The 25,902-nt window shown below is 45.9% G+C and overlaps 1 protein-coding gene across 1 annotated transcript in view; it reads right to left on the reverse strand.

Annotated features, from left to right (window-relative positions):
- The window catches only part of ADCY3 (adenylate cyclase 3), a 30,805-nt gene extending 12,341 nt beyond the window's left edge, over nt 1–18,464 (reverse strand). The window contains exons 1-7 of the mRNA XM_048516970.1: nt 18,307–18,464; nt 9,417–9,536; nt 7,731–7,873; nt 6,201–6,362; nt 5,841–5,928; nt 3,713–3,829; nt 714–976 (exon numbers count right to left, since the gene is read on the reverse strand). Coding sequence (XP_048372927.1) covers nt 714–976; nt 3,713–3,829; nt 5,841–5,928; nt 6,201–6,362; nt 7,731–7,873; nt 9,417–9,536; nt 18,307–18,444 — 1,031 coding nt within the window. The 5' untranslated portion in view covers nt 18,445–18,464. The remainder of the gene's footprint in view (nt 1–713; nt 977–3,712; nt 3,830–5,840; nt 5,929–6,200; nt 6,363–7,730; nt 7,874–9,416; nt 9,537–18,306) is intronic.
- Between the last annotated feature and the right edge of the window lie 7,438 nt (nt 18,465–25,902).

Raw genomic sequence — 25,902 nt, forward strand, 5'->3', positions numbered from 1 at the left:
CCTGGAATGAACTGAGATTCTTTCCCAGCCTGTCCTTGCTTCCATCTTCCTCCCCTCTCTTTGCTCCCTTCTTTGGGTCACATTTCAGACTGCAAGCTCCTCAGGGCAGAGACTGGCCTCCTTGTACTGCATACAGCGCTATGTGGCACTTTTAAAAGGAAGGATTTTGTTATTTCTTTACTTCCCTTTTACCCCACTTTTCTCCCCAAAGGAGATCCAAGGCGGCTTACGTTGTTCTCCGCTCCTCCATTTTATTCTCACAACCACTCTGTGAGGTAGATCAGGCTGAGAGTGTGTGTTGCCTGGCCCCAAGTCACACAGCAAGCTTCCATACTCTTACAGAGGTGTCAAACACAGGCCCTCCAGATGTTCATGGACTACGATTCCCAGCAGCCCCTGCTAGCATGGCCAATTGGCCCTGCTGGCATGGGCTGATGGGAATTGTAGTCCACGAATACCTGGAAGGCCTGAGTTTGACACCTGTGCAAGTCTAGTCCAACATTCTAACCACTGCACCACACTGGTTCTCGAGGATAAGGAATAACAACGAGAACTCGTTTTTAAAAATGACGCAGGCAATACAGCTTCATAGCCACACTGTGGAATCAACACTAGGTGGCGCTAGCTGCTCAGGGAGGCCATCTTTCCTTCCTGGAGGGAATCACATTCTGAGCTCAGAGCTCCCATCCCCTTCCTAGCCCAAAGGTGCTTACGTGGTCTCCAGGAACCTCTGCTTGTCGTACGTGTCGAAGATGTGTCGCCAGGCGTAGATGTTCACCACCCCCACGGCCCCAGTGATCATCAGCATGAGGGTGAGCTTGACCATGTGGCTGACCTGCACCAGCATAATGGTGGCAATGAGCGCCAGCACAGCGATGTAGCTATAGTACTTGGGGTTCTCCACACAGGTCCCCAAAGGCAGCTCCGATGTCGATGTAGTGACATTGATGACTGTGTAATATTGCTGGCAGCTGAGCTGAGGAGGCAAAAGAAACTATGGGACCGGGCTTGTTGAGAGAGTGCCCTGCTTCAACCGAGGAGAAACACTACTTTTTGAAGGGGCAAGGAGATTTGCTTGAAGCAAGAATATATGCCAATGGGGACCGCCGATGAGGCAAGTTGGTTCTTGTGCTTCCATGCTGTGGCTCATGGCCTCTGGTCCCCCCTCGTGCCATCTTGCACTTCACCTCACCCTTCATCCAAGAACATTGTGCATTTCCCCTCCATTTTCTCCTCACAACCACCCTGTTAGATAGGTGAAGCTGAATGACAGAGATTGGCCACTGCTAAGGTCACCCAGGGAGCTTCCTGGCAGAGTGGGTATTTGAACTCGGGTCCTCTAACTTTGACATTCTAGCCCCCTCACCGCACAAGCGTGAACAGATGACTGCACCCTTTACCAAGTTTGCCCATCAAGCTCTACACTATCTACTACTTCCCCCATCATGTCCCCCCCAAATCCTGTTCCAAATACTTCCCCAGAAATAGGATTTTGGATGGCAGATGAATGGGGGAGGTGGGGAAATGAAGCTGCCCAGGTGGAAGTCCTTCCACCTGCAGAAACATCAGCCTGGATCCAAGCCAGCGTCTCATGCAGCTTGCAATGTAAATGTGCCACAGCCACCTCTCTTCCTCATGCTCCCACTGCATCATTTCAAACAAGACCCAGGGTGTGTGCGCTGTCACACAGGCAAATTCTTTTGTCATCCCAGCACCACATTTAAAAGAGGAACTAAACTTCTCACGCAGTCCTTTCATTAGGATTGAACAAATGTTTTTCCACACTTTGCATACTTGCAGTTCTCCTGCACACTTTATTCTGCTTGTCCTCGACACCGGGAAGGGTAGAATCAGCACACAGATCACATCCCACTGCTTCAGGGAAAGCACTTTTAAATGGTGCCCGTGCAATGTTCAGGTTCATTTTCATAATTGTAAAGGCTATTCATTTCTCCAGTCATTGAAAAAGGTAATGAACTTCTACACCCAGTGTCACTTTTTACATTGGCTGGGACCATCTGTGAGCTACATGGAGCAGACATGTGGAAGGTTAATGCATACAGGATCCCACCCTTCAGTGAGACAGCTGGGCCTATTGATTTTCACATTTTTACCCTGCCTATCCTCAGGGCAGGGGTCTTCAAACTATGGCCCTCTAGATGTTCATAGACTACAATTCCCATGAGCCCTACCACTTGGCCATGCTGGCAGGGGCTGATGGGAATTGTAGTCCATGAACATCTGGAGGGCCATAGTTTGAAGACCCCTGCTCCAGGGGCTTCATAGTTGCATGTTTGTTCTCCATTCTTCTATTTTATCTTCTACACAACCTTGTGAGGTAGGACAGCCCAGGCAGGTGATGGGGGGACCGACTGATCCAAAGTCAGCTGAATGAGGATTTGAATCAGAATCTCCTTCAGTCCAATCTAACACGTTAATCTACTTTCTGGCATCCCCTTTAGGTATGAAACTGAGTTGCCAGAGAGAAGCATCTTACTCGCTAAAAGCATTAGTCTTAGGACAGTGTATTCCCAGAAATGCAATCTCCATTCTTCTCTGACTCATTAAAAGTCCATAACCCCTTCATTCATTTGACTAAAGAATGCTCAAACACATTCTGGAACATGATCCTTGCTGATCGTGGCTGTCACAAGAAGTACTAAGCAACAGTCTCTTTCTTACACGCATGGGTAAAAGTCAGGGCTCTCTTTCCACACCCACCTCTTCTTCAAGCCACCCAGCGAGGAAATGGCAGCCTTTCCATATCAGCATTGGGAGACAAGGGTTCAAGGTCTAGGCAATTATTAACAGGTTCTAAAAATAATCTGCCGCAGCTGGCCTTTAGCTAATTTCACTTAATGCCCTGTGCTTTACAGTTCTGTAAACAATTATCAGCTAGACGAGAAGAAGAAGGGAGGTCATAATCGACGTCAGTGGCGTGGCAGGAAACAAAAAGAGGACTTGGCAAAAGATACTGGGAAGACCCCTGGGGTTGCTTAACTCCAAACAGACCCATTGCATGAAGAGAACACCAAATTAAATGTGACCTGGGGATCCCTGGTGCTTGTCATTTTAATGTGACCAAGAAAGGCGACTGCTAGGAGCACGCTGCAGAAGGACTACCATATATACTCGTGTGTAAGTCGACCCGCATGTAAGTCGAGGCACTTAACCTCCCCCTGCCACTGTCTCATGAACACTGTTCGTCTCCACACACACTCCATTGTTCCCTGTACCGTTGTCCCAGAATAGGAAAGCAACAAAAGGAGAAAAAAAATTTAGCAAGAGGAGCAAAGGTGAAAGCAACCGCTCCTTGCTGCTCTTCCATTCCAGATTACAGCCTTTCAAGGTGTCTTTTTTATTACACAAAATGCCAGGGAAAGGAGATAGAGAATGGCGCATCATGTGTAGTCTGGCCCAGTTTTCTTTGAGATTAAAGGTGGCAGGATAGACTTGCTAGCAGTGTGAATGCATTATTTTTTCATCCCGTTGTACTCTCTGATCAAACTAGTGCCGTTTCACCAGCCTGCAACACCTGTGTGAAATGAGTCCAGCCACCATCCACAATAGAACTTTTATCGCATTGTATTTTTAAAAAAATTATTTTCTCCAGCTTACCTTCTTTAAGTGACTCTTTTTTTCCACAAAGCTGGAGAAAGGAGGTAACAAAGAAAAGGGCTGCCAGGGCTGCTATTCTTAACATTCTGCTTACCATATCTACAATGTCTGCCATCGTAAGGATGAAAATGGCGGACATAGCCCACGTATTCCTGGCCCATCGGGTGCGATCAATCCAAGTGGAAAAAGCCACAAGCTTTTTGGGGAAAACCTGAAAGAAGAAGAAGAATAAGAAGAGTTTGGATTTATATCCCTCCTTTCTCTCCTGTAAGGAGACTCAAAGGGGCTTACAATCTCCATCCCCCCCCCCCTCAATAAACACCCTGCGAGGTGGGTGGAGCTAAGAGAACTTCGAAGAACTGTGACTAGCTCAAGGTCACCCAGCTGGCATGCATTGGAGTGCACAAGCTAATGTGGTTCACCAGATAGGGCCTCACAGCTCGTGGCAGAGAAGGGAATCAAAACCCGGTTCTCCAGATTAGAGTGCACCCACTCTTAACCACTACACCACAAAGACTGGAGGGGAAGATGATCAAGACACAAAGACCATTTCACTGGTCATCAGAGGCGTCCTGGAGAATGGAGTCTGTACCACGTATGAGCTTCATCCATGCAACCAGAGTGGAAACTGAAGGAATAGCCACAGTGACTCAACAGAGGTCTACCACAAGACTCTGACATTTGGAGTGACTTCCCATGACTGGAGTAATGGGAGAATCTGAGACACTGAATGCTGGTTTATCAACTTTAGGCTTATTTACATGATTAACTGTGCCAGTTTAAACACAGTTACATCCATCTAAGTCCATTGAAGAAAACAGGCTTAGAAAGGTGTAATTATCTATATATATAAAAAGCTAACAGTGTATTTGTTAGTGGTAGTATAACTCAGTAACTGCTGGGCCAATTCCTCTGAAAATTCCCAGCCACTATAGTCAGCCAGGTGTGAGTGTTTTTAGAGGTTCACATACCTGAAATTTCACACCTGGCCCAGGTAAAACGCCTTTTCCCTGGCGCTCCATGGTGAAGGACATGCAGCTGTCTGTGTGTAATTGTCACCCTTAGAATGTTCGTGCAGCTTAGAATGTTCACTCAGATGGCCAGATATGAGCAGTGGAAACAGTACATAGGCAGTAGCAGGTGGAAGTGGAAACACATACACACACAGCACATACACACAAGGGAGAGAGGAGAGGAGGGAGGGAGGGAGGGAGGAAGAGTGGCATGCAAGGGAGTAGAGAAGGGAGGAGAGAGGAAAGGGACGGAGGGAGGCATGCAAAAGGGAAAGAGAGAAGTGAGAGAGGAGAGGGATTACAGTGAGGGGTGGCATTCCAAGGGAGGGGAGGGAGGCAGGGGGCCCAGCATCTTGATATGAGCCCACCCACCCTAGCTTGAGGAGAGAGAAGGGGGAAGAGAGAGGAGAGGAGGGTGGCATGCAAGGGAACAGAAGTGAGGGAGGGAAGAGAGTGAAGGGCGACATGCAAGGGATGGGAGGGAGGGGCCAGGCACCCTACATTCCCTGAATACTGCAGTTACAGGTAAGAAAACCAGGAACGCATGACTCAGGAGTACGCTCAGTACAGCAACCGTGACATACTTTGAATGGCTGCATCGCGCCCCTCAGAGGGTTTCCTCAGAAGCGACACCCATTGCCACCAGCCAAACTTACTCCCAGGTAAAGGATCATGACCAGCCAGTCTAGATGTGTGGGAGGGGTGCCTTTCCATTTTCCCCCGCCCCAAGGAATGCGGGCACACACATCAATGACATCGCACAGTGTCAGGCTACGTGTTTGCATGAGCACGTACTGCTGGCCTCTGCAATTGATTTGCTGCTACTGTTCCTTTCCCATTACACCACAATAAGCCACAGCAACGCGTGGCCGGGGTCTGCTAGTACATAGTATAATACTGTTAGTTCTTGATAGTGGCGGAAGGGAAGACAGACAAAAAGAGAGAGACTGACTGTGGTTCACATCATAACTGGGTTGGCGCCCCTTCCGGCAACGTTCCATACAAGACTGGCAATAGAAGTGGAAGCAGAAGTGGAAGGAAAAATCCTGATTTCACAGTGATGCAAATATTACAGTACAAACGATGGGAAAATATGCTGTTGCCACAACCGGAGGACTGTCTCACGAGCAGGCATATGGGTTCGCTGCTACAAGTGAATAATAATTATGCATTTATTTGGGGAGAGCTACAGTCGGGAAAGGCCCTCACCCTGGGGAAAATGGCAGCCAGTGAACAAAGGGTCAGGATGAGCAGCAGAACCTCTCCAACGACGAACGTCACATAATTTGCCACCAGCCTGCGAGGGAGAGGGAAGAGGAGGAGGAGAGGAAAAGGGACGGGTGGATAAAACAGCTTTCAGCTCAACTTTCAGACAGTCAAATTATTTGTTTTAAAATAACGTACCTGCATAATAACTTAAAAGCATTCTTCAGTGAATCACCACTGAGCAGACGGCTCTACCTCTCGTGAGCACAGCCTGAAAAAGGCTATGACAATCCCCCACTTCCTGTCCCGCTTAACCAAGGGGCTCCTCTGAGGCCCATTAACACAGACCCAGCCAATGCTCACCGCGGATCAATGAAGATTTCCACCAGGGCGGTAAAGAAGAGGACAACGCATGAGCAGCTGAAGGCGGCCCCGCTCTGCTTCTCCTTCTCCACAGAGTAGCGTGTCTCCATCTCAGGGTCAATGAAGCGCATGGACAGGCGGTAGGTGGATTTGCCTTTTAGCCTGCCAGAAACAGACAGACAGACCGTCCATTAGTGGGACTTCGGAGATTACTTGTGGCACAAGGGTGGGGTGGGGGCACCAATGCACACAGAGCAGGTCCTGGGCAGGGACAGATTAGCCACGGCAGCCCCAGGGACACTACCAGCCCCATCATGTCACCCAGATTCACTGCATTATCAGCAGTAGCGCTGGAGGTCAGGGTGTGCTGCTCACTCAGCTGGTCTTCCATTCCTGCCCCAGCTGGCTCCATTCCTCTGATGGAGGAAGGAAGAAAAAGCAGGAAAGCACACTCCGCACGCCATGTGGCTAGTGGCAGCAGCAGTGGTTCCTTTCCTCTCCCACTCTGCATGCATCTGGGGAACAGTGGAGGGCCCACCTGGGTCACTGTGACTCCACACCTGGCCAGGTCCCAGCAGAGGGCACCAAAAACTCTTAGGCCAATCCTGCAGAAACATGGACAACCCCCTGCCCCCAGGTGTTATTTATGTTTCTAAAACTTTCACATCAAGATGGATTTTAGGTATTATCTTGTCAAGGCTCCCAGCCATTTTTCCTCAATTTTGAAAATAAATGTTATTCTTGGCCATGCGGACGAGGCACAAGGCTGACGTTAGAAATCGTTGTGTCTGCTTAAAGCTTTTTAAAAAAAAATGTCTTGTGTGTGTGTGTGTTTTTTTAATCCCCAGTAAAGCTGTACCATTCTGAAGTTGGAAGGAGATGACACGTGTAAACGGCAAATCCAAGTGGAGGAGGGAGAGATGGAGAGGAAGTAACTAGGGGGCAGCAGGTGCCTGAAGTGATTGTTTCTGCTTGCCATGAGGGAAGAAACTACGCAGTTAAAAAAACAGCTAGGAGGAAGAGTTGGACCATACCCAGAAGTAGGAAAGCTGGTGCCAGAAAAACATTAATTTTATTTACTTCAATTATACTCCACCTTTCTCTCCAATGGGCACCCAAAGAAGCCCAGATCATTCTTCTCTCCACCATTTTATGTGACAACAACCTTTGAAATAAGATAGACTAAGAGAGTATGACCAGTCTAAGGTCACCCGTTGAGCTTCGATGGCACAAGCAGGAATCTGAATCTGCTGTATCTTACAGATCCTAGTCCAACTGACTTAACTACTGTACCAAACTGGATAATTTATCCAGCAATCCATCACATTTTTATCTTGCCTTTCCTCCCCAGCGTGGGTAGTGTACGACATTCTCTCTTCCCCACTTCATTTTCACAACTCCTCTCAGAGATCAGGCAGACTGAGACTGGTCCAAGGTTAAACTTCATGACAGAATGGGGACACAATGCGCTACCCCTCACTGGTTCCCATGATATCCGAGGAATCATACAAGGGGCTCCAAGAAACTTACACCTGCACGGTCTCCCTCTCCAACAAGGCTTCATTGAGCAATTTGTTGAGCTCCTGTTCGTTCTGTGAAGCATCCACTACCCTCTCTGCTAGGTCACGCAGCCGCAGGCGCCTCCGAGGGTTGGGAAAGGAAGGGTTAACCACCTGGACAGAAAGAGTCACAAATGAAAGAAATTCATGGAAATGGAGATGGCGTGTACTGCGTACAATGCTGTGGTCCCTGCACTAGTACAGGAAGAAAAGAACCAATTTGATTGAGCAACCCAAATCCGGTAGAGAAAGGAAGGCAAAGAAAACAAAGCTTTGACAGTCTTTCAACATGGTAAATCAACACCTCTGGCCTATCCATGTTCTGCACTTAAAGACTGTTTCCTGCTTCAGCTCAGACTGAAGCTTGAGGGGTGAATGGCTTGAAGCAGGAAGCAGCCATTGCAGGGTAAGGTCTATCACTCAATGGCAGAGCACTGGATTTGAGTGTAAAAGGTCGCTCTTGGCCTCTCCAGTTAAAAGGTCTCAGCTAGCAGATTTCAGTAAAGACCTTCCTCTGCCTACACTCTTGGAGGTCTGGTACCAGCCACAGTGGACAATACTGAGCTAGATGAACCAATGGTCCATAGGAAGACGTTTCATGTTATGTCCACATGAAGAAACTGGAGAAGAATGAACAACAGTTCCTCTTGAAACTGGCAATAGGGATAGTACAGCACAAGAGCAAGGAACTGGGGTTTCAGGGGTGGAGAACGCAGCACCCATTTGTATAATCTCTGGAGAAATGCACTGAACGCCCACTCCCACCTTTTATCACCACCACAGGATCCCTGATCAGGCCACCCAGTGTAGAGGGTATAATTATGCATTCACTCGCCCCATGTTAACACTCAAGTACCCATGAAGCTGCTTTATAGCAAGGTCTTGGTCTTACAAGGTTAGTCTAGCCTACTCTCCCTGATAGCATTTTTTTCAGGTGGCCACTTGTCACAGCATCTACTGACCTTTTATAACTGGAGATGTGGATGCTCGATCTGGGCACCTCCTGTATGCAAAGCTCAGCCACAGCCCCATTTCTTATGCAGCTACTCACTTTCTAGCCCACCATCTGCTCGTACAAGGTGCTCCTGAGAGCCACTATTGAAGGACTATGTCTGTTGGCTGAGACCAGTGATCTAGAGATTCAAATCCCTTCCTATCCGTGCAGGCCATCCCTTCACTCGCACTGCTTCAGCCTTGGTTTTGTTTTGTGATGGAATGTTAATATCATGGAATGTTAATATCATGATCATAATTGGCGATGATGATACAGTCTGGACTGTGTCTGTTCTGCAAAACTCAGTACATAACACTGAGTTTGTAGCCCTGATGGCTACGACTGTAGCTTTAGAGCATGCGATTGGCTCCCAAGGAAATCTGAAAAGATTGGGGAGGGACTGCTTGAGCTAAATTTCCATTGATCAAGGAGCTGGCTCTCCTGTGTCCTTCACATCTCTTTGCACCCTCAATGGCTAGCAAAAGCAAAACAATGATAGAAACCAAGTACAGGTGTACAAATTGCCTCATTAATGTATAGAGGCTGCAGAAGTGGGGAAGTTGGCTGCAGGAGTTTGCCAGGTATTTTTTTTAAGTCATACAGCTTCCCCCTCTCCCATAACCCTCTCCTCCCATCCAGCCCCTCCCTCCCCTCCCCTCTTACTCGGGTGTCCAGGTCCTCCGCTTCATCTGGGGTGGTACAAGTAGTGTTAATGCTCCCATTGCATTCTTTGGTGTTGATCAGCTGTGGCGAGTTCCCATGGGATGACGAGACAGACAGCTTCTGCAGCACAAAACAGAGAACGGCCAAAGGTAGTCAAGGCAAGGGTTGGTCCGGTCAAGAGAGCAGTGCCAAGAACTGACTGTATTAGGATTAGAGAAATCAGACTTTGAGGGGAGGGCAGTTCCCCAACAATCTCTCTCTCTTCCCTTCGACTATGGAAATACACAAGATACTTATTGCAATGTGTTGTGGCTCCATTTTGATTCTACCTCAAAGGAGAAAACCAGTTTGACCGTGGAGTCCATGTTTCCTTGTGGTGGTGGCAGAAAGCGCCATCAAGCCACAGCTGATTTATGGCAACCCCATAGGGCTTTCAAGGCAAGAGACGTTTAGTGGGGATTTGCCATTGCCTGTCTCTGTGTGGGCTGAGAGAGTCCTGAGAAAACTGCGCCTGGCCCAAGGTCATCCAGAAGGCTTCATATGGAGGAGTGGAGGGGAAATTGGGGGTAGGGCAGAGTATAAATATAAAAATAAATTAATAAATTATGGTGGGTCAAAGAACATTTATCCAAGAGACAATGCCTTCTACTGTCTTCTCCAAAATATCTGTAATGTAGGCTCAGGATCAAAAAACCCTGCCTTAAGACCCCAATTTTCCAGAAAGCCCTAAACTACTCAAGCGTCTTCACCTCCCCTATTATACAGAATCATAGTGTTGGAAGAGACACCAAAGGCCATCAAGGCCACGCCCTGCAATGCAGGAAGACACAATCAAAGAACTCCTGACAGATGGCCAGAGGTGTATGGCCTACAGGAACATGGGGTCACACCGGGCACACACACACACCCCACATATGACCAAAGGGCATGCACCCCAGCCATATGCCACTGAGCCCCGCCTCTCTGCAGGCCAGCTCAGGAGCTGACCTGCAGGGAGGTGGGGGTTGGGACTTGGTGGCAGGCAGCTGTAATGCCCACCTAGGTCGCCCACCACCTCTGAGCCCTGCCTCCCGGCCTCTGTGCAGGCCGACTTTTGCCCTCCCCAGGCCCTTACTGTCGTGAATTTTTTCCTGATGTTTAGGTGGAATCTCTTTTCCTTCACCTTGAACCCATTACTCCTGGTCCTAGTCTCTGGAGCAGCAGAAAACAAGCTTGCTCCCTCACCAACATGACATCCCTTCAAATATCTAAACATGGCTATAACTCTCTTATTCTGCTCATTCACAGTTGTCACGGTCAACTGAATAGCAGTAGGATGGTTTTAAAACAGCTTAAAACAAGCAGTAATCCAGTAAACAAAAACAACTGTGAATTCTGGATGTTGACATGTTACCACATAAACTAATGCTAACGTATAACCCTTGCATACTCTCTTGGAAGCCAAGAGTGTGCCAACAATATTCAGGCAGCCACAGCATACGTTCCAGCTGGGAGTTGTGCTCAAAGGAAGTCGAAGCACAAGTCAGTAGCTGACATTTTAAAAGTGACAAATCTAAACAGGGAAGAACGAATCCTCTTTAGCTTTGAATGATTAGTCCTTGGGACAGGCTATTTTAATTCCTGGCTGAATACAGAATGAGGCCTATTAATTGACTCTATTGATTCCTGCTTCCCAGGAGATACAAATGCAAATGTAGTGTTTAAAGACACACAGAGACAGAGGCTGACTCCATCCTGTTTTGCCCTGCCTTGACTTTCAGACTGGAGCAGTGTTTTCTCCAACCGTCCCATTTCCAGGTTTCCCCCCACTTTTCTCCAGTTCTTCCCAAACTTGGTTTGGGTGCAATATTTCCATAAAGACTGCAGTCCATAAAGACTACACAGAAGGAAAAGGTGTGTATTTCTGACACATGTGCCATATCAATGCTAGTTTCCTTTCCTCAGCCCCATGTGCTGCCGTCCCCCACCCCCACCTCAGTATAACATCACAGTGTTCTTTTCTTCATTGGCAATTTTTAAAAAATGAAAAAACCTTTTGGTGGTGTAGGGGGAATGGCACCTCTGGGAAGAAGGGGACGGGGCTGAAGAAAAGGAAATGCATGGCAAGTGCAATATGGAGGAATCCAAGCACAAGCAAAGTGCAGAGGCATCCAAGCACAAGCAAAACTGGACACGAAAATCTGTTTCGCTCTTACAGTTATCAAAATGGTCATTAGCAAAACAGACCTCTGACTTGCCAATGATCACCCTCCAAATGTGATGATAGAGTTGATATCTTGTTGAACGCTTTCACGGCCGGATTCACTGGGGTGTTGTGTGGTTTCCGGGCAGTATGGCTGTATTCTAGTAGCATTTTCTCTAGGCTACTACAATGCAGATGCCCTCAGTAACTGATTATGCTATCTTCATGGTTGCTCACATTCTAAATGGGTGAATCCCACCCAACACATGCAAATCAAGTTTGCTAATTGCACCCTTTCCACTTGTTAACAGGCAAATGGTTCTTTCTCCCACACTGGATATCCCACAGGTATATATACTCCACTGGCTTTACTACCATCAGATCTCTGAAGATGCTAGCCACAGATGCAGGCAAAACAGGAGAAAATGCTACTAGAACACGGCCATACGGCCCGGAAATCACACAACACCCCACCGTCAATAACCTTCATCTGCCCTTTGAAATGCACATCTCCCAGGTTGTTTGTTTATATATTCAATTTCTCCCACACCCTTAGATAGATTGGACGGACGGACGGATGGATGGATGGACACACAAAATGAAAAACTTACAACACCATGAAAACCCTCCTTACATAAAAACATAGAATGGTCTGGTCAGTGTTGCCTTCTCCTGACAGGTACAAAACCAATTCCCTCTTAACTGCACAGCCAGCTTTAAGCAACTGCACAATTAAGACGTAGGAAGGCTCCCACCCTCCTGGTTTTCTGAAACTATGAAAAATTGAGGACTTTTTTGCACAGGCCGATAGGACTGTACTGCAATGAAATGTACTGCAATGAAATGTTTCAGAAAGTTACATTGGTAAAGGGACAGGGACCATGGCCTATACTGCGATATTGCTGCCTAACACCGTAAGTACGCTCCAACTAAGTATTTGCTACACCACTTAATGAGTTATGTGTAAATGTTTATGCTTTGGTTCAGAAAAAAAAAAGTTTGAGTCCAGTGGAGCCTTTAATTCCAACAAGAATATGAAGAAGACAAAGAAGAAGACGATGACGAAGAAGACGAAGACGAAGGAAGAGGAGGAGGAGGAGGAGTTTGGATTTATATCCCTCTTTTCTCTCCTGTAGGAAACTCAAAGGGGCTTACAATCTCCTTGCCCTTCCCCACTCACAACAAACACCCTGTGAGGTAGGTGGGGCTGAGAGAGCTCCAAAAAGCTGCGATTAGGCCAAGGTCACCCAGCTGGCATGTGTGGGAATGCACAGGCTAATATGAATTCCCCAGATAAGCATCCACAGCTCAGGCAGTAGAGTGGGGAATCAAACCCGGTTCCTCCAGATTAGAAGGCACCTGCTCTTAACCACTACGCCACTGATGCTCCTTGGTATATTCTTTGTATAAGCTTTCATATGCTTTTTTCCTGCTGCTTTGGACTAACATGGCAGCCCTCCTGAAACTTTTGTTTCAGGTGTGTTTCAGCTTTGTTCTAAATTTCTGTTTGGTTTTCAGATTTCTGCAGTCTAAACCCTATTGCACTGTTCATTGGATGTCTCATCTCATTGACAGTGCTTGATCTGTAATCTGTGACCTGCCTTGGGTCTCAGTGAGAAAGACAGACTATACATAATGCAAATAAACAAATGCCTGTAAGATCTCAAACCCAGACCCTGTGGGAGATTCTTAACTCAGAATGTACACTTAAAGGGCAAAAGTTAAAGCTCTTTTTTTAAAAAAAAAATCTACTGTCCAATTTCAAGACATGGCCATCTGAAGCTTCTTGGGATTAGCTCCCTCCTCCCCCTTCGTCTCCTCTCTAAGGCAAATCACTAAACAGGAGCAACGTTATGTAAACTTGGCAATGTGAAGTTCAAAAGGCCTCCTCTCGTAACACATTTGGAGGCATGAACCCAGGACATTTTTAAAGCTAAAAATAAAGCTAAAAATAAAAAGTGTGATCATGGCAAACAAAAATCCAGTGGCTTAAAAACTAGCAAAACTTATTCCAGCATAAGCTTTTGTGAGTCAGAGTTAACTTCATCAGAAGCACCAGAGTGTGCAAACATGTATCAGTTGTAGCTCTCTTCAAGGATGTACTCAACAGCAAAACTGGGTTTAGCTCTGTGTATTGAGTGAAACGGTCTACAGTATTTTTTTTGCAATTCAGATGGATTTTTGGAAGATGATCATACTGAATGTATTTATAAAGATGACTACCCTCGGGTTTTTGGAGATATTTTTTCTTTAATTATGGGTCAAGCAGTAAGCGGGAGATGGGTGGAGCTTTCAGAAGTCCAACCAATCACCATTCTATGGATTTTGAAAAGTTGGCAGGTATGGAATTTGTTGAAAAGGATACTGTTTTATGTTGCTGTCAGGGTGGTTTAGGGAGAGAAAGTCAGGGGAAAACCAGAGACGGAAGATCCTGCTTCTCCAGCCTCTATGAAGCCATCTGGATGTTGCTTGCCTCCAAAACACAGGATAGCAGCCTATCACTTTAAGATCTGAAGCAGAATCTGGCAGCTGAAATTCTGGCCCTCTTTGTTACACACAGAGCTTATTCAGCTGAACCAGTGATTCCCAAACTTTTTCAGACTGTCACCCCCTTGGATCCCATGTCACATCCCTAATGTAGTCCCCCACAAACACACACATATGAATACATATCTCTTGCTTGGTGTTAGATCTACTGCAAATTCAAAACAACACTGTTAACACATACCGTATGTATTTCACAAAATATGACCTAGTAAAAGTAAATCAATTTATTGAGTTGTTTTGGTTGGTTGGTTGGTTGGTTGGTTGGTTGGTTGGTTGGTTGGTTGGTTGGTTGGTTGGTAGGTAGGTAGGTAGGTAGGTAGGTAGGTAGGTAGGTAGGTAGGTAGGTAGGTAGGTAGGTAAGAGTGGGTAGTAGGTAGGTGGAGGGTAGGTGGGTAGGTGGGTAGGTAGGTAGAGTAGGTGGGTAAGTGGAGGTAGGTGGAGTAGGTAGGTGGGTGGAGTGGAGGGTGGAGTGGGTGGGTGGGTGGGTAGGTGGGTAGGTGGGTAGGTGGTGGGTGGGTGGAGTGGGTGGGTGGGTGGGTGAGTGGGTGGGTGGTGGGTGAGGAGGAAGGAAAGGAAGGAAAGGAAGGAAAGGAAGGAAGGAAGGAAAGAAGGAAGGAAAGAAGGAAAGAAGGAAGGAAAGAAGGAAAGGAAGGAAAGGAAGGAAAGGAAGGAAGGAAGGAAAGGAAGGAAAGAAGGAAAGAAGGAAAGGAAGGAAAGGAAGGAAAGGAAGGAAGGAAGGAAAGAAGGAAAGAAGGAAGGAAAGAAGGAAGGAAGGAAGGAAGGAAGGAAGGAAGGAGAATGTGTGTTCTGCCTGCTACTCAGATAATTCAACATCCATTCAAATCCTCTGAAGGTGCCAGCCACAGATGCAGGCGAAACGTCAGGAGAAAATGCTACTGGAACACGGCCATACAGCCCAGAAACCCCACAACATTCCAGTGATTCCGGCCATGAAAGCCTTTGACAGTACATCCATGGCAACTTCTTTAAGGGGGAGAAGGCTGTTTGTGGCTTGTTGCCAGGAGAATATCTACAGAAAATGGTGTCTGGGGCAAACACTAAAATTGCACCCCCTTCAGCACCCTAAATCAGAAGACAGCATAGGAAGAGGGGCCATATTACAGTATGATTAGTTCTCCTCCTCCTAGTCAAGCACAGTAACTAGTCCACAAGGCTCAAGGGAAGTTAATAAACAACAGATATGACAGAAGCATAGAGAAGAAAAATGGAGGATTCTGGGTTATGGGGGGACTAGAGAGCACTGCTTGAAGTCCCAATTCAGGACATGGTAAGGTCCATTCCAGGATTTGGTTTATTGAGATTGGGGGCAGGAAATATTAAGGGAATCATACAAGGACTCCCGCAACTTTTAACGAGATGCAAACAGTTGTATGAATTATCTTCAAAATGAAAAAAGGGTATGAGGTCTGTCATGATACAGCAGCATTAATATTTTTTCTGTATATGGAGAGATCCCAGATACAATTACAGATATTCAGATTTCTTTTGCTGACTTTGAACCAAACAAGAGGCATTTTTTAAAAAAATCTTCCTTTGTTCAATGACAGCCCCTGAATTCACAATTAATTACAAGCCTTCCTTTTGTCTGAGATGTCACTTGCTTGGGAGCTCTGAGAGGTGTTTGTCAAACGCAGATGCGAAGCCCCCAATCAACCTCCACTTAGTCATCTCTTTGAAATCGGCCTGTTATCCTTCTGATCCTGTGTAGGAAATCGAGCTTACGTGTGGCAGTTCATTCGACATCAACATATTAGCATATTATTAATCCTGAAGAAATTCATTTTATTGTTCATTAGATCATGGGAGTCAGGTCACTACGTTGTTTAGGAGACCAACCATCATTCCTAAGTGAGACTGTCTTTTAAACAAGGAAGAAAAGGAAGAAAGAGAGAGCTGGTTGGTAGAACCATTTTTTTCCTGGCTGGCTCCACAGATATTCTGTATTTTTGGCTTCAAGATGCTCAGATCACACACTTAGGTCACCAAAATGTTGCAGGTTAGGATGAACACTCCGCTATACAAAACAAAAATGCCCATTCAAGCCCATTCAAAATAGCATGTCAGTTTTTCCCCTGCTATCAAATTTCCGGTGAGGAGGGGTTGTTTTTCAGAGAGCAGAATTCAGTCACATGAGCCGCGACATGCAGACTTAAGCGGCACAGCCCAGATGTAAGTTTACCATCGATGTAGGTCGAAAACTGCCTGCTGCCCTGAAGTAGGCAAAGGCCAAAGAAATAACATAATGAGCATATGCCTTGTTTTTAATTTTAAAAACCTAATTATGTGCCTGGAAATCTGTGCGTGGTTCTTTTCTCAGTATTTGCATTTTCCTCTGTCTCAGAAAGACTAACCATACAGAGCTATGTAGGTCACTCCAGTCTATTGATTTCACACTATTGAATATCTATTTCTCTTTCACATGGGAATCGATTCACCACACTTCCCAAACCATTAAATACCGCTGAATACACAATGAAATTGTATTTGTATGCAAGCTGGGTTCTTCCCATTAAATAAAAACACAGTGGTGGCAATTCTACCAAATGTATAGTCGAAGGCTTTCTTGGCGGGAATCAACTGGCTATTGTGGGTTTTCCAGGCTGTGTGGCTGTGGTCCATAGTTTTAGCACCTAATGTTTCACTCACATCTATGGCTGGCATCTTCAGAGGCACGCCACAGTAAGATGTATTTAATTCCATGGCACAGTGTGGCATGCCTCCAAAGATGCCAGGCACAGATGCAGGCGAAACATTCGAAGCTAAAACTAGTAGACCACAGCCACACAACGACCCGGAAAAGCCGCAAAAGCCAATTCAAACTTTAAGGAACCAGACAATCGCAGTTTTACTAATTTTGAAGTCCTGTAGTGGGGAACACCTAAAGTCAACAAGACGTTGCTTGGGACAGGGGAAGCTTCCCACATTTGGGCTGTAACAGCTGGGGTAGTGTTTCGAAGAGGTTTGGAAGAAGAGAGGTCTCTGTGACAGCTGCTAACCCTGCAGTGAAGAATTTCTACAGGAAGACTGGGGCAGTCAGAGGTCACATACTCCATATAAAATAGCTTTCAAAAGAGGCTGATGAAGATAGCACTTTGCTACCATTTACAATCTGTGAGAAAAGGAACAAACAAGGGGAGAAGAACAAGGTGTTGGAAATTCCTTCTCCTGATTCTGAGACTCTTCGGTTGTGGCTGGGGGTGACAGTGAAGACAGACCAATGGCGTGACAGCCCACCCTCCCCAACCTGAACAATGCTCCATGCTAGTCAGGTGATTTAAAGGGAGATCAGAGGTAATTCCCCAACATCAGCATTCTGTTGTCTTATAGCAACTGGATGGCAAGTGATCAGCCAGAAATGTCAAAACTGAAGGCCAGAATCTGGAAACAATATGGCTTTAAGCACTTCCTTTCTGTCAGAAGCCCTGACCTGGATGTCCCAGGCTAGCCCAATGCCCCCAGATCTCAGAAGCTAAGCAGGGTCAACCATGGCTATTACTTGGATGGGAGACCACCAAGGAAGTCCAGAGTTGTTATGCAGAAGCGGGCAATGAGAAACCACCTCTGTCCATCTCTTGCCTTGAAAACCCTACTGGGTTTGACTTGACAGCCCTTTCTACCTCCACCATTCTGTTGGAAAGAGACCTGGGAAATCTGGAGGGAGTGTAATAGCAAAAAGATGATGTCTGGAATGGCAGCTCACCTTTTAAGTCAGCAGTAGCTGAGTAGCCTTTTGCTGAGTTTGCTTCCCTCACTGCTGCACACAGGCACTGAAAGCCTGAGCATGTAGAGAGATGTAAACCTTTGGGCCCTATTTTTTGGATCAGCCGGAGGACAGAGAAGATCTGCTCAGCAATCCAAACCTTTCCCCCCTACCGTTTTTGTTTGTTGTTGTTCTTATTTTTCTTTACTATTATTAGACGCTTTTGGGTCCCTGTTGGGAATTAAATTAAATAAATCCATGGGAAAATGGCAACGGCATGCTCTCCTCCTTGTACAATTGGAAGCTGAAAATGCTCAGGCAAGAAAAGAGGCAACTGTTGCACCAGCCAGAGTTTTCTGGAAGGTTCTGTGCTGAGGCCAGAACGTGTGTTCATTTCCAAATATGGGATTGTGTAGAGGCTGTGAAGAAAGAACACTCACCACACCATTGATCCCATTCTTCAGTGGCTGCTTGGGTACTATTACAAGGTAGGTGACAATCCCCTTCTCCTTCAAATATTCACACCGTGATCCACCATCTCCTGGTTCCACCTCAAACTCTCCCTTCAAGCAGTCCATGGTGCTCTGAGAAATATGTACACGTCTGCAAGAAACACACACACACGCAAACAAACAAAAAAGCAATCAGCTGTTACTGGTCAGCACTGATGCTGAAGGAAGAAGATCCCAGAGGTTCAGAGATCCTTATGCCTAGAGTTATATCTAAAGACTCATCAATATTAAGTGGGCCCTTCAGGCGGTAGCCCTGCCATTATGGAACAACATCCCCAGGGAGGTGTGCCCGGCCCCTCACTTTTGGAGCAGCAGTGGCGTAGGAGATTAAGAGCTCGTGTATCTAATCTGGAGGAACCTGGTTTGATTCCCAGCTCTGCCGCATGAGCTGTGGAGGCTTATCTGGGGAATTCAGATTAGCCTGTACACTCCCACACATGCCAGCTGGGTGACCTTGGGCTAGTCACAGCTTCTTGGACTTCTCTCAGCCCCACCTACCTCACAGGGTGTTTGTTGTGCGGAGGGAAGGGCAAGGAGATTGTAAGCCCCTTTGAGTCTCCTACAGGAGAGAAAGTGGGGATATAAATCCAAACTTTTCTTCTTCTTCTTCTTTGATCTTCAGGAGGCAGTTGAAGACAGTGTTACTTAGGACTGAATTTGATTAATTTAGCTTTTATTCATTGGTCGTCCTAACTGAGATTTAGGTTGTGGTCTTTTATGTGTTCTTTTATAATCTTTATAAATCGTTTTATAATTGTTACACACCAGCATGGTGTTTGAGCGGCAGACTCTGATCTGGATGGGGCTCTAAATTATGCACAATTGCACAGTAGGATCCTGTTTCAACAAGCTATATACAGTAATGTAGACCATAGCCCCTGATAATTTGTGAATTCTTAAGTACAGCGTAAGTCTATAGCCTGCACAGAAAAGCCCTCTGGAACAATTCAGTTTTGAATAGTTCCTGGAAAGCCAGGAGAGTGGGAGCCTTTCTGACCTCCTCTGGCAGGTCGTTCCACAAGGTGGGGCCACAAAGAAGAAGGCATGGGTACAGGAAGTGGTTACTTTTGCTCACCTGCAGGTCTGTACCTGCAAAAGACCCTGCTTGGATGAATGAAGCTGTTGTGGCAAACCATAGGGGGAGAAGGTCTTGCAGATATGTGGGTCCAAGGCCATGAAGAGCTGTGTATGTGACAGCGAATACCTTAAATTAAGCCTAGTAACTGAGGGGTAGCCAGTGAAGTGCCTGCAAGATGGGAGTAATATTTGTGGTCCATCATTCCTTATCATTAACCTGGATAGCTTTAAAAGGAGCTTGGACAGATTTATGGAGGAGAAGTCAATCTATGGCTTCCAATCTTGATCCTCCTTGATCTGAGATTACAAATGCCTTAGCAGACCAGGTGCTCGGCAGCAGAAGCAGCAGAAGGCCATTGCTTTCACATCCTGCATGTGAGCTCCCAAAGGCATCTGGTGGGCCACTGCGAGTAGCAGAGTGCTGGACTAGAGGGACTCTGGTCTGATCCAGCAGGCTCTTTCTTATGTTCTTATCACCAGCTAGAGTTTCTAAATTGATTTTGATAGGAGACCAATGTACAGTGCATTGCAGAAGTCTAGTGTCGATGTTACCATGGCATGGATCCAGGTGGCCAGAAATTATAAATTATTCTTAAACAAAAATACACTTCTGCCATTCAACCTTCTGGGAGCAGACTGGCAACTTTCCCATGCAGAAGGGCACCTTTAAAGCCAACACATCTTTAAGCTATGAAATTAATTGACACATGATATTGTGACAACCACTAGCATTAAAGAGAACCAGGTCAGAGACTGAAAACATGCCTCTTGAAGATCACCAACAAGAACTTTACAGGATCAGATGAGATACTGATCATTAATTTAGGCTGCAATCCTTTATACACTTACTTGAGAGTAAGTTCCACTAAACCCCATGGAACTGGGTTCAGCAAATATGCATAGAACTGGACTACATACCCTGTTTCCCCGAAAATAAGACAGTGTCTAATATTAATTTTTGCTCCCAAAGATGTGCTATGTCTTATTTTCAAGGGATGTCTTATTTTCCCACTCCATAGCTGCATGCTCTGGTCGATGGGCATGCTTCCAAACAAAAACTTTGATACATCTTACTTTCGGGGGATGCTTTATATTTAGCACTTTTTTCGGGGATGTCTTATTTTTGGGGAAACAGGGTATCAAGTGAACTATTTAAGTTCCCCACTATACACAGATTTTTTATACATCCAACAACATGAGTAAAATGCAGCCCCATCAATATTCTCAACCATGTTAATATCTCATTCCATATAGAGTGAGAAACTGACAAGATCATTTTAAGGTCATATTCTTTTAAGAAAATGCAGGGCGATCTGGCAGGACCTTTAGATAGCACTTTCCCCAACATTTCTTCAGAAATAGAAGAACTAGGTTTTTTTCCTTCTCAATTTCTCTTACAGTTATTTCCGGACTTGTGTCTCATTCCAATAACACAGAACACATGGCATACAAATCTTTCTGTCAACTCAATATTAACAATGGAAACTGTTTCAAAGTCAGCGATAAACATGAAAGGAAAAGTGACAGGTTGGGAATCGGGGTCAGCGTGGTTAGGAACATGCCCAATGCACAAAACCTGGCAGATGGCTCACTGTCAACCATTGGCGCTTGGCTTACCCGCTCCCACCAGGAAAGGGGAGATTGCATCAGAAACTCTTGCAAGGTCCTCGAAAGATGATGCCCCATTTCTTGATGGGAAAGATGAAGGGGGAGGCAAACATGTGTGATAGAATTAACCATTCCACTTCCTTCCAGGCGTCCCAACAGGAAATGTGAGATTTACCCAGCAAAGGCCTGGATTGACATGCCTTTTCCTTATGGCAAAAGGCACAGCAAAGCACATCTCCCTTGCATTAAGCCTTTGAAGAGATTCCCTATTTCCTGATGAGAGGGACACCTGGACAAGAAAGCGAAACATGGCTGTCATACTTTTTGAAGTCCTATCTATATTGACTGGGGTAAAAAGAGCAAAAAACAGTTAAGAGTTCTCTATTCTCGCTTGCATTCCTCACAGCATGAAGTCACGTCAGAGGAGCACACAGAAGATACCAGCTGAATGTTGGCATCCATCAGGAAGTGTAGTGGGGTGGGCACATGCAAAGCAATGTCATGCCAATGCCACTGGTTTCCAGGTTTGCATCAGAAGAGTTGCTGTGGCATCAGCCTGCTGCCTACCCCCGTTTGCCCCCCTATCAATCCACAGGTAAGGAGGGATGCAGTGCAAGAGGTCTCCCGTTTACACCAGGTGACCTGGTCAGCCTCCAGCATTGAAAGGTTGGTCAGAAAAAGTGTTGGAAGGAGCAGTACAACAGCTCTCTCCGGCATCCTTTAGGCCCCTTCCGCACATGCAGAATAATGCTCTTTCAATCCACTTTCACAATTGTTTGCAAGTGGATTTTGCTATTCCACACAGTAAAATCCAGCTGCAAAGTGCACTGAAAGTGGATTGAAAGTGCATTATTCTGCATGTGCGGAAGGGGCCTTAGTCCTGCCAGAATCAAAATCAAACAGGAGAGAAGGAGAGTACATGGGAGTGGGACAGATGGAGTGGAGGAGAGGCAGCAATGGAGTACTTAGTAAAGGGACTCCTAAAGGACCTCTTGCCCAGTCCAGGCCCTTTCAAAAAACAAAAAATCTGTGATGCCATTCCTGAAATGTGATAGTGGTGTTGGTACAGGAATGGGGTTGGCTTTAAGGACTATGAACAGTACATGGCACAATCTTTTCCCCTTCCTCTGGAAGCTCACTGCCAAACCCCAAGAAAGATGTATTGTCGAAGGCTTTCACAGCCGGATTCAACTGGTTGTGGTGGGTTTTCCAGGCTGTGTGGATGGGTCTGGTAAATCTTGTTCCTAACGTTTTGTCTGCATCTATGGCTCACATCTTCAGTCTGTCCACTGGACACAGTGTGTAACAGACTTCCCTCTGTGATATATCTCTGAAGATGCCAGCCACAAATGCAGGCAAAACATTAGGAACAAGATCTACCAGAGCCAGGGGTAGGGAACCTGCGGCTCTCCAGATGTTCAGGAACTACAATTCCCATCAGCCCCTACCAGCATGGCCAATTGGCCATGCTGACAGAGGCTGATGGGAATTGTAGTTCCTGAACATCTGGAGAGCCGCAGGTTCCCTACCCCTGGTCTAGAGCATGGGTCTGGACTACAAATCCCATCAGTCCCTGCCATGCTGGCAAGAGCTGATGGGATTTGTAGTCCATGAACATCTGGAGAGCCACAGGTTGCAGACCCCTGGTCTAGAGTCACAGTTGAATTCACCAATCATGTTAAAGGTTAACTGCTCCTTTGCCCCTAGACTGACTTTCTCCGGCCTTGCTGTGTTGGGCAAACTTCTGCTGACTAGAAATGACTTTTTAGTGAACCTTTATTCTCTTTTTTCTATATCATGACACATTCTACCCTCTTTAAGAAGAGAACTAGAATCATGACATGGGAGAGGCAAAGAAAACGCTTGAAGTGAATCTTGAGGAGGAACGGGAGTTTCCGGGCACAAGAAATATCAAAGAGGAAAGGCAAAGAGGAAAGAATGTGAGGAATAGCCAATAGAGCAGTGATTCTCAACCAGGGTTCCATGGTACCCTGGGGTACCATGAGCACATCCCATGGGTACCATGACAATGCTACCGCCTGCCTCCCCCAATGGAACCAAATGGATTTTGAAGTGGGGGGGGGGGTTGAAGTCTCATGGGCATCCTTTAAACAACAATGAAAAACAGCATTGTTTTATTTGCCTAAATTTGGCGTGGATTGGGGGGGGGAGATTTAAAGGGAGCTCTCAGCTGTCAATGCTGCTTTCCCTCCCCTTCCCTCCCCCTGCTTGCCACTCCCCGCACCTACAGGCCAAAAACAAAAAAACCCTAAAAAATGCCCCAAAAAATCAAACGAACTTCAAGGGTACTCTGAGATATGAAGAACAAGGTCAAGGGTACCGCGACATTGAAAAGGTTGGGAAACACTGCAATAGAGGGTAATAGGTGAGTGTTTGTGAAAGACCTCAAGGAAGCATCCTTAACTCCCATCTTGTAATATTTTCTGATTATATTGCCCTTGATATGGTGTAACTGGCAGATTTGAAAGCACGCATGCATGAAGAAATGCATAGCAGTCACCAGCAGGTGGAAGGAGGAGGAGGCTGGTTTTTATTCCCTGCTTTCCTCTACCTTAAGGAGTCTCAATGCAACTTACAATCACATTCTCTTCCTCTCCCCCACAACAGGCACTTTGGGAAGTAGGTGGGGCTGAGAAAGTTCTGAAAAATGTGACTGGCCCAAAGTTACTCAGCAGGGTTCATGTGGAAGAGTAGAGAGTTGAACTCAGTTCTCCAGATTTGAGTCCACCACACTTAAACACTACGCCATACTGGCTCCAGGTATGAGATCCAGGCTGCTGTTTCATAGCAGTCTGGGCCACTTACCCACTAGTGGACCTAATCAAGTGTAGGTGCCCCAACCAACCATGTCAAGTAGCAAGACTTCACAGAATAACATAGGCAGCATGAGCAAGAATGCCAGCAAGTTCTTGAGCCCTTCGGGGATAGGACGGTATAGCAAGTTTAATAAATAATAATAATAATAAAATAAGTTAAAAACTTCTCTCCACATAACAAAGATCAGAGTTGCCAAATGTCAGGTCTGCTCCTGTTCCTTTACCGGATTGATTTGTAGACACTAGCAAGTGAAGCTTTTCATGGTCCCACTCATTAACAGCTGCACACTAACCAGCTATTAAAGGCAGGGAATGGTAGAAACACTGACTAACCAAGACCATCACCTACAGTGAGGTCTGGTGCATCTCAGCTGTTCCTAAGATGACCTAAACTAGGATATCGAGTTGGTTCGGTCTGAACGTCTTTGCTTTGCCTGTCAGACTTTCCAGATGCCCTTGCTCTGATCTTCCTCTTCATTAAAACTTGTTGTGGTGTTTTGGAAAAAAAATCTTATCAGGTCTCTTAAGCATCTAAGTGCCGAGAGGCTGGATAGCGTCTGGGGACAGCAACTTTTAAAACAGAGCTGGCAGCGAACGCTTTGTTACGTATGATGCTCAGTCAGGGAAACAGATCCCACGTAACTTGACTGAATGCTGCTAGAAAATATCTGATTTTATGGATTTAAAAAGTGAAGCCTCTGAGACCAATAATATTTTATGAGGACAGCTATCGAAACTACACAGCAGGCTCTCAACCGACGCAAAAACAGTCATTTCTTCCTTTCCAGATCTGTTCTCCCTTTCTGCACTGAGTGTAGGCAACTCCACTAGTAATCACTTCTTTGTGGCCTTTTTCTTAGTGGCGTTCAGTCTTGCCGGAATCTTATCAATCATTTCTGTGTGCCCCTCTTTCTATTATATGAAGAAGAGGAAGAAGAGTTTGGATTTATATCTTGCCTTTTTCTCCTGTAAAGAGACTCAATGTGGTTTACAAACTCCTTTCCCTTTCTCTCCCCACAACACATTGTAAGGCAGGTGGGGCTGGGAGAGTTCCAAGGAACTGTCACTAGCCCAAGATCACCCAGCAGGCTTCATGTGCAGGAGTAGGGAAACAAATTCAGTTCACCAGATAAATGTCTACTGCTCACGTGGCGCCGCTCATCTGCCCAAGTCTCATACAGGTGGCACAAAGATGTTTCCTACCTTTCTCCCCTTCCAGAAGGGCCCTTAAGAAAAGATGTTTCCAAATTTCTACCTAATAGGAATTCTCCTGGGAATGCTGTGTTTTAACGCCAGTTGTCTATGATATAGTGTGGAATTGCACACGTATTTTTTTCTGCCCCTTTTCCATTTATGTCTCAATGGATAGGGATTAAACATTTGGATATGTTGTATTATTATTACAAAAACATGTATTGCCATACATTGGATACATATAAAGCAAGTGTTCAAGTGAGCATCAGGCGCCCAGCCTTGCAAAAAAAGTTTTGCAGTAGAACCTCAGAGGGATGATGAACAGGTCAATATACCAAAACCCCGGCACAAAAAATGCTCATGCAGCTCCATTCTTAAGGCATTTAACCCTCTATTTACAAGGTGGTTGACTGTAAAAGGAAAGCTTAACATGTTACAGAAAAAGCACAACCTTGGATTTCTACAGTGAACAAAAATGTATGAAAATTACACCCAGGAAAGTGCAGTTCCTTGGTGAGCATTTCTCTGGCATCCTCAGCCAGCATTTTCCCCTTTCAAATGTTACTTCAGAAGGCATTACGAACACAGCATGGAATCATGACAGCCCATTTCTTCTGTTAAAAGCTTCTCTGAGGGCAAAGCCACATTCATCCTGCTTCTGTTTTGCCAGCTTTATGATCCAACTGGGAAAATACATGCCAGCTGACTGAGGCCCAAAAGGTAGCAAGTTTAGGATAGCTATCCAAAAGTCACTCTCCCCTCCATACAGTTAAATTTGGCTGGTGGCTGGCAAAGGTTGTGTTTTTCC

Source organism: Sphaerodactylus townsendi, linkage group LG01 (assembly GCF_021028975.2).
Source record: "Sphaerodactylus townsendi isolate TG3544 linkage group LG01, MPM_Stown_v2.3, whole genome shotgun sequence".
Lineage (NCBI taxonomy): Eukaryota > Metazoa > Chordata > Lepidosauria > Squamata > Sphaerodactylidae > Sphaerodactylus > Sphaerodactylus townsendi.